Source organism: Phaenicophaeus curvirostris, chromosome 3, assembly GCF_032191515.1.
Source record: "Phaenicophaeus curvirostris isolate KB17595 chromosome 3, BPBGC_Pcur_1.0, whole genome shotgun sequence".
Lineage (NCBI taxonomy): Eukaryota > Metazoa > Chordata > Aves > Cuculiformes > Cuculidae > Phaenicophaeus > Phaenicophaeus curvirostris.
Genome location: NC_091394.1, coordinates 94,450,137 through 94,467,291, shown reverse-complemented (window position 1 = coordinate 94,467,291; position 17,155 = coordinate 94,450,137). Strand labels below are relative to the sequence as shown.

The 17,155-nt window shown below is 38.7% G+C and overlaps 1 protein-coding gene across 3 annotated transcripts in view; it reads left to right on the top strand.

The window, feature by feature from the left end:
* The window catches only part of TRAPPC9 (trafficking protein particle complex subunit 9), a 540,656-nt gene that overhangs the window by 190,978 nt on the left and 332,523 nt on the right, over nucleotides 1-17,155 (top strand). For all 3 annotated transcript variants that reach the window (XM_069854713.1, XM_069854711.1, XM_069854712.1), the window contains one exon: nucleotides 9,698-9,808. In XM_069854713.1, the coding sequence (XP_069710814.1) occupies nucleotides 9,698-9,808 (111 nt within the window). The remainder of the gene's footprint in view (nucleotides 1-9,697; nucleotides 9,809-17,155) is intronic.

The window sequence follows — 17,155 nt, the reverse complement described above, 5'->3', positions numbered from 1 at the left end:
TTTATAATTTACCTTTTCAGCTGTCATTTCAGAATGAAAGTTATCATTGCTTTCATTTTCTGGATTCATTTTTTCCCCTTCTTTTATGTTTTTGTTGGTTTCATTTTACATTGTACCTCAACAAAAGTAAGAAACAATAGCTTACTGGCTGCTGGGCTACAAAGTCAAAGCAAAATAAAAAACTTTGAGCATTGATTCTTCCCTTAGGCCTTTACTGAAAAAAAACGCAGGAAAAATGTTAATGAAATCACTTCCCTCTCCCAGTTCTAAACATAAATATTATAGCTTATGAAAAAGTCTTCTAAACTTAATTGGTATTTCTTTTATTTAGCGGCTTGAGCAGATATGCATGGGAAATATCACTGAAACAGCTGGGGATTTTAGTTTGTGTTTTGTTTTTCTAAATATCCAGCCAAAATGATATCTTCCACTCATGCACAAGTTTCTGCTTTATAGGGAGAAGTTTTATTACCTGCATCTTCTGTTTGTCTCAAGGTGTGTTTAGTCCTGACGAGGTCCTTTTAACCTTTATCTGTGCTGACCTGTAGAGGCATAGTGGTTACCATGAAGTGGCCCTTAACTTGTTGCAGTGCCTAATCTGTTGCCTAATTCTGATTCATGTAGCAGCTTTCCTGTCAGAAGAGATGATGTTCTATCAGTAAATGGATGTAATCTGCTGCAACGGTTTTCACTCAGCTGCTTGCCTCCAAAAAGACTGGCAGAACAGCCTCGTGCTGGGATATAGTTTGCCTCTGATTGTGTTACCTGTAATCCTTGATTCTGCTTGTTTGTGATTGCCTGGAGATGGTTGTCCCATGATGGACAATCAAGAATGTAGGTGTTTAAAGCAGTCCAGATATAGGATATAAAAGAGAATGAGTTAATGTTGAAAGTTCTGCCAGTCTGACCTACTGCTCACTGACCTGCAGATCACTGAAGTTTTAAAGGGCTTCAGGGATCTACTTGCTTGAGTGTTTATTTGGAATCATAAAATTGTTGAACGGTTTGGGCCATGGACAAGGGCACCTTCCACTGGATCATACAAGGGAAAGAATAAACAGCATGTTTCTTGAGCATGTTTAGGTAAACATTTTTGTTAGGCAGTAGAAAGTTTTGTGGCATTTTTGGAAACATTGCTTGTTTTTTTTTTGTAGCTGAGTTTTTAAAGTAAATGTTCCCATTTGTTACTTTCAGATTAAGAATCAGCTACCTGCTGACAGGCAGCTGTTTCTAGTCTCTTGTTTCTCAATATTTCAGTGTTCCAGTGTCACAGGGCTCTGAAGGGTGGAAAAAGACTTCTGGTTGAGGGCTTGAAGAGTGATCTGTTTAGTTTGGAGGAAGGCTAAAATATGGCCTGTTTAAAAATAATATATGTTTCTACGTGGAGAAAATAATTAGTGTCAAATTCACTGTTACGTTAATGAAAAATACTCAAAATGGAAACCAGATAAATTCAACAACAAACAAAGCTCTTGTTTTGATCAATTAGACTTACTAACCATTGGAAAAATCTGTCAAGGAATCTATTTAATAACCAGTTTTTAATATTCTCAGGACTGGGTGTCTTTCTAGAATATATTCTTTATCTATATACACACCACTGAGCTCAATATAGATTCTAATGAGTGAGAACCCATAACAAGTGGGAGGTTACATCCAATAGTTAAATCATCTTGCTAACCTTAAACTGTTAAAGATATAACATTTATTGGGTTCATGGAAGAGCAGCAAAAAGTAGTTTACAGCTTGAGAGAATTGATTTTTGAGATCAAAATGTTAAATATGTACGGTTTGGCACATGACGATGTGAGAACATAAATCTGAAAACATTTATAGATGTGCTGGGAATATTTAACATAATTTAAAAGGTTTACAACTGGGAGAAGTCAGAAGAGGACAGTTCTTGGAACATGTGAAAAGATTTTGTTACAGTAAGATAGAAGAAGACTTAATCATCTCAAGTTAGTTTTGAAAACTTCATTTTTGGAGAATTCAATAAAGATTAAATTAAATTAAGAAAGCCTGTTGAATACCCAGTGGCATCAACAAAGATGGTCTGGCTCATTGTTTTGCTGTGTTGCTCTCTGTGTTTGTCAGTGGGTTTTGGAGACCAGGGTTGTCATCTGGCACACCCTTGCCTGTTGCCATTACCAGTGCCTCTTTTCACTTTCTGATGTCTCGTTCAGACTGCAGATGCTGTATGTGCCTGCTTAAAGAAAGCAGAAAAGAGGCCAACAAAAGCATGGATTTGAAAACACTCCATGATTTCAGTTGATGGGGAAACAGAGCTGAGTCAGGACATAGATAACCTGCCACCCCCCCCAACATTTCTTGTTTAAACTGACTTTAAAACTAAGCTAGACACAGAGCTACAGTAATGTTATTCACTGAAGTGAGCAGTCATTAGAACACGGCAGCTGCGTCTGGCTTTTAATAGTGTTAAATGTTATTGAACAATATCCTCTGCTGTAATTTCAGAGTAGATTGGAAAAGTAATCGCAATACCCTTGAAAGAAATTTCTAGATTACAGCATAATTGTCCTCACCTTATGTTCCCATGGCCTCAATTTTGTGACTGCTTTTGGGATCATAACTGTCATTGTAAGATTTTTCAAATGCAACAGGATTCATCATGTCACTAACTTCTGTTTGTGTTACAACCTGAATTCTACCATAGAGGATAGCAGAAATTAATTTGTACAATAAATCTTTAAGACACTGTTGAATTAACTCAATTTTCAGGAAAAGATTAAGAATTCTTAATTTTTATTGTTTGAAATGAGTATTGACTTAATTTTGCATGTTGTTTTGGGACTTTAAGATTATAAATCACCCAACTGATAATAATGTTGTTTGTAATTTGAGTATTTGCATGTACAGCCTTCGGATGTACAGATTTTTGTGTTACTTGTTAAAGAAAATCTTCAACATTAAGTTTATGGCAGATTGTTCTAAAGGAGACCTCATGGACAAATAAGGAAAATAATTGAAATGGAAAATATTTGCACATTGTGATTTTTTAGTATTCTTCCACTTACACTCTGAAACTGTTTGTTTGACTCAGGCTTATTTCCTTTCCATTAGCAGATGAAACGACAGATGGAAAGAAGAGCAAAACCCTTTCAAGAACTTTTGTTCTTTATTGTAGTGACTGCATACAGTCCCGTATAGCTTTAATTCATCTTAATTTCCTTTGGACTTGTAACATAATACAATAATTTGTATATCATTCCGTTCAGAAAAGACAGAGGTTGTGTTTACTGTGTCTGCTGGTTTTTTCTTGCTTTTCTGGAGAACTTTATATTTTATTTACCATGGAAATTAAATTTATGTGATGACTTTTAACTGTTTTTGTTCTCCTCAAGATAAATTTTGACTAACTTCAGCCAGGTGTATAGTGGAAAGTTAAACATATTTCTGCAGATTGGTAACTGGACAGAGAAGTGAGATCCTAATTTATGTCCCAGTGAGGAAAGGCAGAAGCCTGAGCTCAGCAGTTATAATACTTGCTCTGTTCCCTGTGCCAGTTGGCTTGGATGAGCTCAGGGCCAACCAAAACCAAGCCTGCTGTGGCTGATGGACGAGTGAAGGAACTGTCGGTGGTTTGAGGGGTGTATGATGAGGAGACAAGAATGTGGGTATATGGAAGCTGAGATTTTTGTGGTGCAATAGTGCAGTTCCATCCTGCATCTTCCAGAGTAGAGAGATTTAGATTAGGTATTAGGAAGAAATGCTTTTCTGTAAGAGTGGTGAGGCACTGGCACAGGTTGCCCAGAGAAGTCATGGATGCCCCATCCCTGGAGATGTTCAAGGCCAGGCTGGATGGGGCTTTGAGCAACCTGATCCAATGGGAGGTGTCCCTGCCCATGGCAGGGAGGTTGGAACTAGATGATCTTTAAGGTCCCTTCCAACCCAAACCATTCTACGATTCTTTGATAATCTATGAAGGGTGGGTTATTTGGGTTTCGCAGAAATGGGAAACTGTACTAGTTCATATTATTTTCTTAAATGCTTATTCCTAAAATATATGGAATAAAACTAAATCACAGTTTAATTTTTTTGTATTAATGTGTGATGATATGATGCTATCTCAATAGATGTGCCAGAGGGAAAAAACCCACCCAAACACAAACTGACTTGTTCTAGATATTTTTGACTCAAACTTAAGGAAGAGAAAAATAGCCCAAACCATGTAAAAAGACTGGGAAGCTACTGATGATCCTTTAAGTTGTGTGAAATCTTGGAAAGATCTGTTTCTCTGACTTCTCCAGGGCTGAATGATAACATCTGCTTTGTCCAGGGAAGTAGTGGGGGCCCCATTCCTAGAAACATTGAAGGTCAGATTGGATGGAGCTCTGAGTAACCTGATGTACTGAAAGACATACCTGCACCTGCAGGGGGGTTGGACTGGATGGCCTGTTATGGTCCTTTCCAACTGAAAACATTCTGTGATTCTATGATTAACTCAACTTGACTCAAAGTAGAGGATTATCCCTTGCTGTTTGTTCCATGCTATTAGCTTTAGTGATCAGTAACACCGTTTCTTTACTCTGTACTTCCCTCTCCAATTGACTAAACATTCGGTGTGAACTGTTACATGGTGGTAGGTAGTTTGGAAAAGTGAAAAGAAATTGGATAAATGTGGGATAATCTTTCCTAGTTCCAGGAAGCAGTGTCTTATGACTGGTATTTCTCAGCCAAAAATTTCAGTAGGCCATTATGGTATATAATTTAATCATCTTTAGATCCATTTATTATTTTGAGCACTTTATGTTTTTTTATAAGCTTACAGACTTTTTAAAAACAAAATTAATTTACCTAATGTGGAGGCCAAGGTTCATGGTCTCAGATTTACTCAATTGCATTAAAATCCTTAAAACAATATGATGTTTGAAATTCTCTGGTAAAGAACATAGTTTAAGCAACAAATTGCTGACTGGACTTATGTGTAATAGTTCAGCAAATACATGATGGAGTTCTTCTATCACACTGGCATGAATACGATTTGCTTCTCAGATCTCATTTACTGACACTTTTAAGATAGGTTTCTATAATTCCTGTCTCACATAGGATGGCCTGCTGTAAGTTCACCTGTAGTGAAATTTGATAGAAGTAGTTAATTTGGCTTTCTTGCTAATTCTTTTGTTTCCCTGGAACTTGCGTTTCCACCCACACCATAAGTCAGCATCATCAGTTCTATGCAGTCTTGTTAAAAAAATAATTCTTATTTTCAGACCTTTAGCAAATTGCTTTTTAGCAGCTTGAGGGTTTATTTTTTCCTTTCAATCTTTATTATAGTGTTACCTCTAATTTTGCAGAGTTTATGACTTGCCTTGGTTTCCATACTTGGATACAGCTTCCAGGATTTGAAGCTTACTGTTTTAATTCAAATGCTTTTGTACCCTTTAAGTGTGTTTGTTATTCATTGCCCTAATAACTCCTTTGATACTCTCCTATATTTACTTTGAATGTCTAATGTGATCTTTTAATACATTTGCAGTATTTCCTTCAATCTTTTTATACTTGCATCCTATTCTTCTGTGTTTCCAAAGTTCTAAATTCTGTAGCTTTAATCAGGGACTGAGGTGATAGGACAGGGTGTAGCAGTTTTAAGCTGAAAGAGGAGAGAGTTAGATTAGACATTAGGAAGAATTTTTTTACTGGGAGAGTGGTGAGACACTGGCACAGATTGCCCAGAGAAGTCATGGATGGCCCATCGCTGGAGGTGTTCAACACCAGGTTGGATGGGGTTTTGAGCAACCTGATCCAGTGGAAGGTGTCCCTGCCAGGTTGGAACTGGATGGTCTTTGAAGTCCCTTCATCACAAACAATTCTATGATTCTATGATTCTATTTTTTTAACTTGAAAATTTCTCTGGAGAATTAACTTAAAAATTATGGGGAAAAATTATTTCCCCTACACGTCTATTGTAGTGTTTGAAGAGAATTAAATAAATGCAAAGAATTTTCACTGCACAGTCCAAGAGTCTGTATTCTGGAATTTTCAGTATTAGTGACGGTGTTTAGTCCTGAAGGGCTGCTGCCTTTATGTGTATTTATGGCATGAATTATTTTATTTACAAAATGTGGTTCTTCTGCCAAAAGATATTCCACAATGCTTGAGTGTTATTTCACAGAATTGCTTGGCTTTGCTATAGGATGAAGAAGAAATTCCTTCCGTGTTGAATGTTGTAAATATAGTTTACACTGGAAGTCTCTCCTGCTGTTCATAGCTTCTTACCTACTGGAGAGGCAGAACTTGCTGTATCTTTACAGGTCTTGTCCCACTCTCCCAATGATGAGATTGAAGTCAGGCTTTATTTCCCTGTTCTATTTCATTCCTTGCTGTAACAGGATAGCTACTGACTCGAATATTGCCCTTGCAGTTATTTCTTTCTTGTGAGCTGTTAAGGAAGAGAGTTTCTAATGAGAGCTACAGGTCCTTAGTTGTTCTGAATTCTTGAGTTTTGACATGTTTGCTTCAGGCGCTCAGCTACCTTCATGCATTCTTCTCTATATTCAGTATTCATTGGGGTTTTACCCAAAGAGTGTGAAAAATCTTAAAATATTAAAAAAGCCTTCACCCCCACTTTTTCTTTTTACTCTTGCTAAGAGACATGCTACAGTCCCAAAGCAGTGCTTCCTTGTCATTTAGTGCATGATTGCATGTGACATTGCTATCGCTTTTGTGACTGGAACATTAACCTCCTGTGCTTGTCCTTTCAGTGTTCCCGTCTCAAGGTTTTGCAGGGTTACAACACAGTTCCTTCTGTATATGCTCTGAAAATGATGTCTTGATTTTGGAAGAGAGTTGTGTTGTGAACCAGACAACCAGCTTCCAGAGTAGAAGAACAGTTCTTAAACTCTTGTTCCTCTCAAGTTTCATTTCCTTTGGAATGGCTGAAAACTTTGAGTTTCATTGCAAGTTATGTTGCAATAAGATAAATATACTTGGTTGCCTGGGACACAGGACTGTGTCTTACTTAGTTTGAATATGTATATTATTTGAAGGATGCCTCAGATGACTTTCACCTTACCAACATATTCTTCTCTCTTCCCCTTAAGAGACCTTCTGATTTCATATTTACTCTCTCTCCAATTAATGCTGCCAGTGGGTTCTGATTCTGACATCAAATACAAGTTACCTTTTCCCTTCTTATTGATTCTGATAGCAATTATGTGGGAGGAGATGATCCATAATCTTTGCTGGATGGATATAGTACTTTGTACTATAATTCACAATGACAGGTCACCTAATTTTTTTATATGTGCATTTAAATTTCAAAATCTTTGATAGCTGAAGCTAAATGGTGGTCATGCTTAAGGCCAAGATGTTTCTCTGTTCGTAAGTGGCTTCTTAGGAAGTCTTGAATTTCACAGTACACTGAGGAAGCTTTATTGCAGCTGTATGATTTTATTTGGCATTTTGATACCTGCTTCTGAGATTTTTCCATGTGCATTAGATTAGCAAATGTGACGCCCATCTACAAGAAGGACTGAAAGGAGGATCTGGGGAACTACAGGCCTGTCAGCCTGACTGCAGTGCTGGGGAAGGTTATGGAGTAGATCATCTTGGGTGTCATCATGCAGCACATAGAGGATAACCAGGGGATGAGGGGCAGCCAGCATAAGCCCTGCTTAGGCAACATAATCTCCTTCTATGACACACTTAGAGGATGAGGGAAGGCCTGTGGATGTTGTCTACGTAGGCTTTAGTAAAGCATTTGACAACATTTCCCACAGAGTTCTTCTGGAGAAACTGGCTGTTCTTGGCTTGGGCAGACTTATGGGGTAAAAAAATGGTTGAATGGCTGGGCACTGAGGGCTGTGGTGAATGAAGTTAAATCCAGTTTGTGGCTGGTCTTAAGTGGTATTACCCAGGTCTCAGTATTGGGTCCAGTGTTAATAGCTTTATCAGTGATCTGGATGAGGGGATCAGGTGCACCCTCAGGAAGTTTGCAGGTGGCACCAAGTTGTGTGGGAGTGTTGACCTGGCTTGAGGGCAGGAAGGCTCTACAGAGGGATCTGGACTGGCTGGATTGATGGGTCGAGGCCAGCTGTGTGGGGTTCAGCAATGTTCAGTGCTGCCTTCTGCACTTCGGCCACAACAACCCCATGCAACAATACAGCTTTGGGCAGAGTGGCTGGAAAGATGCCTGGTGGAAAAGGATGTGGGGGTGTTGGTCAACAGTGTCTGAATATGAGCCAACAGTATCCTGGCTTTTATCAGAAACAGCATGGCTAGCAGGAGTAGGGAAGTGATTGTCCCCCTTTATTCAGCGCTGGTGGGGCCACACCTTGAATCCTGTGTTTGGTTTTGTGCCCCTCACTATAACAAAGACATTGGGGTGCTGGAGCATGTCCAGAGAAGAGCAATGAAAGTGATGAGGGGGCTGGAGAACAAGTGTTAATAGAGGTGTCTGAGGGAACTGGAGTTGTTTAGCCTGGAGAAGAGGAGGCTGAGGGGAGACCTTATCACTGTCTACAACTACCTGAAAGGAGGTTGTAGCGAGGTGGGTGTTGGTCTCTTCTCCCAAGTGACAGGTGATGGGATGAGCGGAAATGACCTCAAGATGTGCCATGGGAGGTTTAGACTGGATATTGAGAAGAACTTCTTCACTGAACTGTTTATCAAGCACTGGAACAGTTTGCCCAGGGCAATGATGGAGTCACTGTTGCTGGAGGTATTTAAAAGACATTTAGAGGTGGTGGCATTTAGGGTTGTGGTTTAGTGGAGCACCTGGCAGTGTTAGATTTACATGATGATCTCAAGGGTCTTTGCCAACCTAAATGATTCTGTGCTATTATAATCACTCAGTGCTGCTATTTGTACTTAGTTTCATGTGGGGCAAAATTTATAGATAAGAATAAAAACTGACAATAAAGTTTCTTCTCTGTAGTTTGTCAGTATTGTTTCCTAGGGTTACCAGAAATGCGGTTAGTTTATTTATACTGAATGCCTCTGGAGGAATTTGAACTTGAAAGACAGTAGTTGACAAATATAAGGGTTTTCTGTGAGAGATGCCTGTTTGCCATTCTTGTAGAAGGTACAGAGATGCCTGTTTTAGAGTAGTTGGTATAATGGAGAGGTACTTTAATCACCAGCTTGCATTGGTCTGTAGACAAACCAGGTATCCTAGTAAATGGAATTGCTCCCTGGCAAGGGACAAGGATTTAATTTTGCTTATATATTTATAGAATCATAAAATGGTTTGGGTTGGAACGGATCTTAAAGATCATCCAGTTCCACCCCACCCCTGCCACGGAGGTTTGCTAATTGTTCCTTAAAAAGAGAATGTCAAGATGATTAGAATACTGTTTCATGTGAATGGTCGAAACACTGTAAAAACATCTGTGGCTTTTTCAACAGCAGTGAATCTGAAAGCTGCAGGTTATCAAATGCGATGGGGCTTAAGATTGTGCAGGTTGTAATTGTCATGGAGCTTCTTCTCTTTAGGATATTACGCTTCTGTCTGATTTTAGTAAAACAAATAATTGTAGTTATTAAAAAAAAAGTTATTTTTAGTTTTATAGTAAGATACTCTTATAATTGGAGTAGGGTATAAAACATATGCATGTGAATTTATGTCTGTTTATGCATATATATTTATGTTTAAATATAAATAATAATTATATGTATAATAATTCTATGATATTTATTTAAATTGAGCTATTCTTTTTTCCTCCCATCTAAACAGTACTCGGCAATGCCATCTGCTTCTTGATGTCTTCAATTCTACAGAACATGAGTTGACAATCAGTGCTAGGAATAATGAAGATTTAATTCTGCATGCGGGGGAATGTCAGCGGTAAGTGCTTGCAGTATCAAAAGGGCCTTGGTTTTCACCCTATTATTTACTTGTACGCAGTTGGTGATGTTTGTGGCCTGGTTTTCTTTTTAAATGTCGTTCCCATATCAAAGAATATACGAGTTTTACTTTCTTCAAGGTGTGTCACTGAGTTCTAGCAATATCTCAGGTGAATTTGTTTTGACTATGAATCTGGTAGTGCTGAAAAGATCAAAATACAAAATAGTTGGTTCTGTGGTCTACAGCTCTTTTAACTTGCTTTTGTAGAATGATTTAATATAATTTTCATGTCCTTCGAACATAATTCTGTTGTTAAAACCTGATCTCCTTTCCCAGTTTTAAATAGTCTTTTCCTTATGTGGTTCTCCAGCCATTTCATCAGTTTTTGTAGAAAGAAAACTGCAGGAATGAAAAAGAGAACTGATGAAAAACCAATCACAGTGTCTGAACTTGTTTATTGCAGTTATATGGCATTCAACAGGTTGTTCTGAAATAGAGGAATACAGCAGACAGCTCTTGGAGGAGGATTGTATTATATATGTTAACAAAAAACTGTTGCCACTAGCAGTGATTTTAATTTACTGGAAAACTTAGGTATGGTAATTATTGTGTTTCTTACTTGATTATCAAACCATTAAAATTAAATTTTGAGACAACCTTCATTTATGCGTAAATCGCTTCATAATTTATGGTAATAAATGTTATCTCATTATGTGCCCCAGGATATCTCATTTCATATAACGTACCCTGCATTGCTTTTACATTTCTATTCTGTGCACAGCGTGTCTGGCATTCGGGAATGGCAAACATCATAGCCAGTTGAAGATTTATCATGCTGATGGTCTGAGTAGATCAATCCTCTCATCTGTCGTTGTGGTACAACACAACTGAGTTGGTAAAGTCTTCTATGTACATGAGACTCCACAGATGGTGGCTGTGGATGTAACACTTCTAGATGTTGGAGTTTTCAGATTGCTTTGGCCTTGGTGTGAGCATCATAGGGATTAAAGCCTGGGCCTGCCCAGGAATAGGTCTAGAGTGAGGAGTAAAGAAATGAAGATTAAAGAGGACCTGGGTAAGCACAAGCTGGAAAAAGAGTCAAATGCTGTTAGTCGTGGAGGAGTTATGAAGGATCTCTTAGTTGCTCAGGCATCTTCCACACCAGAGAGCATATCTTCTCTGCTAGATACTGGAATGAAATCTAAAATTTGTTGAGAGCTGTATTTCCTTGAGAATTGTAAGTAGCCCTGAAGCTTCTGGATAGGTTTGTTGCTGGTACAGGCCATCATGAATAATGAAGTAATTTTATTGGTAATTCAAATGGCAGAGGCTTTTGTCCAAAATTTACAAGTTCTGACAGGTACTGGTCACGCATGAGCATGCTGATGTGAAATAACCAGGTGGAATTGTGGCCTAAATTCATTTTAATTGTGAGTTGCGTAAGAAAAAATATGCAAAGGAAATACTACAACAGCTAAGTCAACACTCAGAAGTTAAGAAGTACCAAGCTTTTGCTGCTTTGGCAGTTCCTGCCTTTTAGCAGCTTTCATGGAATCAAAGAATGGTTTGGGTTGGAAGGGATCTTAAGATCATCCGGTTCCATGCCCCCTTCCACTGGATCATGTTGCTCAAAGCCCCATCCAACCCAGTCTTGAACACCTCCAGGGATGGGGCATCGACGACTTCTTTGGGCAACCTGTGCCAGTGCCTCACCTCCCTCACAGGAAAAAAATTCTTCCTAATATCTCATCTAAATCTGCCCTCCTTCAGCTTAAAACTGTTCCCCCTCATCCTATCCCTGCACTCCTGGATAAAGAGCCTCTCCCCAGCTTTCCTGTAGACAAGGTTATAGGGTTAAATGAGTGAGTTTACTTATACATATTATTTTAAATGTGTGATTTAGATCACTTAAAGAACCACATCAAAGGTATTGGTGAAAGTGGCTTTAATATGATATAAAAGTGCAACTTAACAAGGTTCAGTAGCATGATTCACTGTTACAGAATGGCACGATCATTTGAACAATGATTCCAAACTATCAAGACACAAAATAAAAGTTACCAGGGCAGAATATCAAAGTTATGAAGGTACAAATTTAAAGGCAAAATCGAAGTTACAATACTACAAGGTTTTGCACAATATCGGTCATTTACCAGAGATCTACCATTGGTAAAAGGCCTCTCTGCCTCAAGGAGCAAGCTTGAGAAGCATCCCAGCTCAACGGGTGATCATCCCCATGCAGCCAGTCTGGTTAGCTGGGAGACCTCAAAGAAGGTTTGCTTAAGCTGCCATATTTATGGAATGAACTGGTTGGCTTGTAGTCAAATTACATGCGATGGGAAAGGTGTGCATGTGACTCCTCATACCAACAACTTTCTTTGTTCCTTGATAAATGAGTATTGGAAAAGCTCTGTTGTTAGTTGCATGATTGGTGTTGCGAGCTCATGTGTGTCGATGCTCACTGGGTCTCTGCTCCGTTGTGGGTTTTCAGAGAGCAGATTTAGACTAAATTTAGACTAAATTTAGCCCATTTATGGCTAGGGCTTTACCTCCTTTGGAGGCTGCACCAGACTACTGCTGGTTTTATTCAGGGGTCGAGTGCATCTCTTGCACAGATCCACTGGAGTAAGTGTTGGTTGTTTTTAAGTCAGCAGAAGTATCTGTATTTTTCTCAGTTTTGGTAAGTGAACTGTTGTGTGTTTTCACCTATTTTTAGATACTTATTTTATTAAATTCGAATGACTCAAGAATAACTAAAGAAACAAATTATCCTTTTTGGTTTTATACCTCTCAGTATGGTGTTTCTTTCATCCTTGGAAAGTAAAGCATGTGTGCCTACTATTAATGAGGGCCATTGACTACTGCTTAATTATTTTATTTAAATACATTGATTAATTGAGCTGTGAAGCCTGTGATGTGGTGTGCTGCGATTCCAGCAGTGTTTGTTAACAATGCACATGCAGACTAAAAATGTTTTGAAAGAATTTGTGTTCCAAAGGGTGTGAGAATTAAAAACTCTGCCCCTTTTTAAACCATGAGTTCCCTTACTAAATTTATTGCCTGTGCGTAAGTAAATCATGATTGTTATTTCTCATAGCTGCCAAGTCAGTGTTTAATTTGTGCGTTTGTTTATGACAGGGATGTTGTCTGTATGAGAGATTAATGATTTTTTTCCTTACATTGCTGTTACAGTTTGTTTTAAAGACAAAGCTGCTATGACTAAGGCTTTGCATGCTGTCATCAGGAGAAAATAAAATTTCACAGCAATTTCCCTGGGTCTTCATGTTAAACCCATGGCAAGCTGGAAGTTTCTGAAATAACTTCAGGTCAAATTAAAAAATATCAAAGGTTGTATTAACTAAAACATGAAAATACCTACTTTCAGGGTAATAGTTTTTATTTTTTCTTTTATTTGACATTAGCTATATACACATTTAATTTTTTTTAAGGCTTGCCTTTTTTTTAATTGCCAAATCAATCTTTAAATATACTACATGATTTTGAGTGCATAACTATTCCTTTCAAAAAAGAGATTGGAAAGGAAATGTGTGTTTGGGTAGGGAAGGATGACGTATCTAGCACTGGTCAGATCCATGGTATGATCCAGTCCTAGCGTTCATATTTACTTCAAAGCACTTTACAAATATTGGAGATGTTACTGGGAGAATCTGCAAAAAATTTAGGCTAGCAAAATAAACAGAATAATAAAAGAAAAGAAATAGCAATAGAAGTAATAATAAAGAGAAATGTCAGTTTTGGGTTGCTTTATAGTTAGAGCACTTGAGGAATTCTTCCCCTGAAAGGGGAGTGCTTCCTGTGAAAAGGTAGTCCAGATGCTTTTTTAAAGTCCCTTCCAACCTTGGTTGTTCTATGATTCTGACTCTTAGGTAAGGTACAAAGGAGCAATGGGTGATCTCAGGGTGGCTGCAAGTCCTCAGTGCAAGTGTACTGCAAAAATACAAATGTGGTCTGAGAACAAGACAGGCAAATAGAATTAAGGAAGAAGTGAAAATGATGACATTCATTTCTGGTCACACATGTAGAAGACAGGAGATCAAATGATAGAAGATGCAGATCAGTGACAAAAATTATGTAGACGTTGACTTTGGTTTGATAAGTGCAGTAAAATTTAAAAGTGATTATTAATGTATTCTATGAAGTCAAGGGCAGAGCAGGGCTCTCTCTTAAAGGTGGAGGCAGGTGAGGACACCAAGAAAAATTGAGCTTTGAGCTGTCTGTGAATACAGCTATAAACGAAGAGATTTCCAGATCTCAGACACCATCGGATTGTTCAGAATCTCTCTCACAGGGAACTGGGGACAAAGAACCTCGTTGGTTCTAAGGTGTCCTCAGTAGAAGTGCTAAAGACGTGCCTGCAGTTGCCGTGCTTTCCAACAGGAAGACCTATTCGAGTGTTCTGTTCCTGTAATTGATGATAAAACTCCAGAACTGAAGACAGATCTCACCTAGAGTATTGCATTCAGTTCTAGAGTCCTCAGTATAGGAAGGTTGTGGATCTTTTAGAGCGAGTCCAGAGGAGGCCATGAAGATGATCAGAGGGCTGGAGCACCTCCCATATGAGGATAGGCTGAGAGAGTTGGGTTTGTTCAGCCTACAGAAGAGAAGTTTCCAGAGAGACCTTATAGCAGCTTTCCAGTACCTGAAGGGGACTACAGGAAAGCTGGAGAGTGGCTCTTTGTCAAGGAGTGCAGGGATAGGATGAGTGGGGGTGGTTTTAAGCTGAAAGAGGGCAGATTTAGATGAGATATTAGGAAGAAATGTTTTCCTGTGAGTGTGGTGAGGCACTGGAAAAGGTTGTCCAGAGAAGTCGTGGATGCCCTCTCCCTGGAGGTGTTCAAGACCAGATTGGATGGGACCTTGAACAGCCTCGTCTAGTGGGGTATGTCCCTGCCTATGGCAGGGTGTTGAAAATGGATGATCTTTAAGGTCCCTTCCAACACAAACTATCCCATGATTCTATGAAATGCCCTGGTGGGTTTTACAGCAACAAATATGTGGATAGACACCTGTTCCTCCCTATGTACCCTCTCCAATGCAATATCTTTTTTTTCTGAATATATAGTTATGCTGTATTTCTATAGGCGATGTGCAAGAGTGATTTGCATTTGGGTTTAGCATTTCTGTTTCTGTCGGAAACACAGATAAGCCTCCCTTATCTAATTGCTGGTATGGAGACTTTACCTCTGGGAAGGCTTTCTCAGTTTCTTCTGTATAAGTTGTTTCTCCCCTCTCCCAGCTTCATTTGAAAGACTCAGTGTATTGATTATATCAACTGGAGGTTGCTACACTGCGTAGGCAACTGGTTTGTTATTATATGACTTCTCATAAGATAAGAATCTGCTTCTCTTCCCACTTCTTCCAAAGCAGGTCTAAGTGCATTGGTTGTTTTCCCAAATCAGGGGTGACTAACTCGCTGGATCTAGCCTGCATGGCAATTTTTCTGACCTCTTTGCGTATTGACTTGACCTCAAGAGACACAATTTGCGCTATTTCTAATATTTTGTGTATGCAGCCAGGGAAGTGGGAGGTTTGTGAGTGCTGGCCAAGTTTGTATCTGACAGGGTTTATTAAGTTTAATAGGGTACAGCATAAACATGACTAGATAGGTTAGCCCTTATACAAAATATCATACAGACATAGTATAAATATGCTATCCTAGTTTCAGAGTAATAAATCACTCAAAATCCAAAATAGTCATCTTAATTTTCCCCTAAAATAATAAGTAGACAGCAGGTTGTAGGAAGTGCAGGGTTCAAAAGCTATCACTTGAAAAAAGTCATATCTGAGAACTCAGTTTTAGAAATTAGGAAAATAGATCTTATTTTCTTAGAAGAAACCAGACTTTTTCTTCCTTCATTTCTTCAGTACTTGGAAAAATATTTATTTATTGAAATTTTGGATGCTAGGTGCATTTCTGGAAGCATTCGACAAAAGTACAGGCCTCTTAAAAATTGGCTGAAATGCTAATACTTTGTTATTGGGTTTTTCATTTTTGTGCAAGATATATGGAAGTAAAAGTAAGAATATAAGAAAATTCATAAATGGAGCAGCAAGCTAAATAGGAAAATTAAAGCTTCCTGAAGGAAGCCATAGTTGAAATAGCTTGTGCTCTGCTCTTAATTCATGCATATTCAAGGCAATTGATTTATATTGTGACTTTAGAAAACTCATGTTTCAACATTGATTGATGATGGAAAAAAGCAGAAAATGAAGGTGAACGTTATCAACCTTTTACTGGGTGTTAGTCCCTTCATTAGAATGAAATAAAAAATACTGATATTCACAGGACAAAATGGTTCCATGGAAAATTTGGAGCTTATTTTTTCTATTTCTAGTGCGCTCTCTGAATATTGAAAGGAGAAAGAGAAATAGTATTAATCACCATTGCTTTTTCTACCAATGTTTGTCAGTATTTCTGTGAGATGGAAATTTAATCAAAATTTCTGTTTTGTTTTACTCAGTGGTCAGCACGCTGGTGTTAAGCTGTTGCTGTCTCTCTTCTTTTAGTAAAGTCGAAGGTTGAAGCCTAGGAATATGAAATGAAATGATGATAAACAAGCATAAGGTAAAAAGTGGTGCCATACAGTTGAGCACAGACAAATAGGGAGACACATATCTGGAGCTCTACTAACATAGCTGTCATGGCCCAAATTTCTGGAAGACATGCTTTGGGGTGTGAATTCAAAGTAGGCTGCAAACACTGTTATTCCAGAGGTTATTTCATAATTCTTTTTTAAGTAGTTGAACGTGGCACTGCCTAAAGCATGATACGCAGGGGAGTTGTGCTGTGCTGCATGTCTGGATGAGACCTTGTTGCTCTCTAGAACTACCTGAAAAGAAGTTGTAATGGGGTTAGTGTTTGTCTCTTCTCCCGAGTAAGAAGTGGAGGGATGAGAACAAATGGACTCAAGTTGTGCTGGGGGAAGTTTAGGTTGGATATTAGAAAAAAATTCTTTTCCAGAAGGGTTGTCAAGCATTGGAAGAGGCTGCCTAAGGAAGTGGTGGAGTCTCCTTCCCTGTAGGCGTTGAAAAGACATGTAGGTGTGTCACTTCACAACACTGTTTAGTAAGCACAGTACTGTTTGGTTGATGGTTGGACAGGATCATCTTAAAGGTCTCTTCCAACCTTAATGACTCTATGACACTATTCTATGGGAGGAGTCAGATGTGAGTCTTTCTGGCCAGCTGCCTGGTTAGCACTGCTTTGAGTGAGGGGTCTGGACTGGATGATCTGCTGAGGTCATTTCCAACCTACAGTATTCTTTGATTTGAAACTCTGCCTACTCATATACAAACTGGCTCATTCTTCCCAGAGCCAACAGTGGG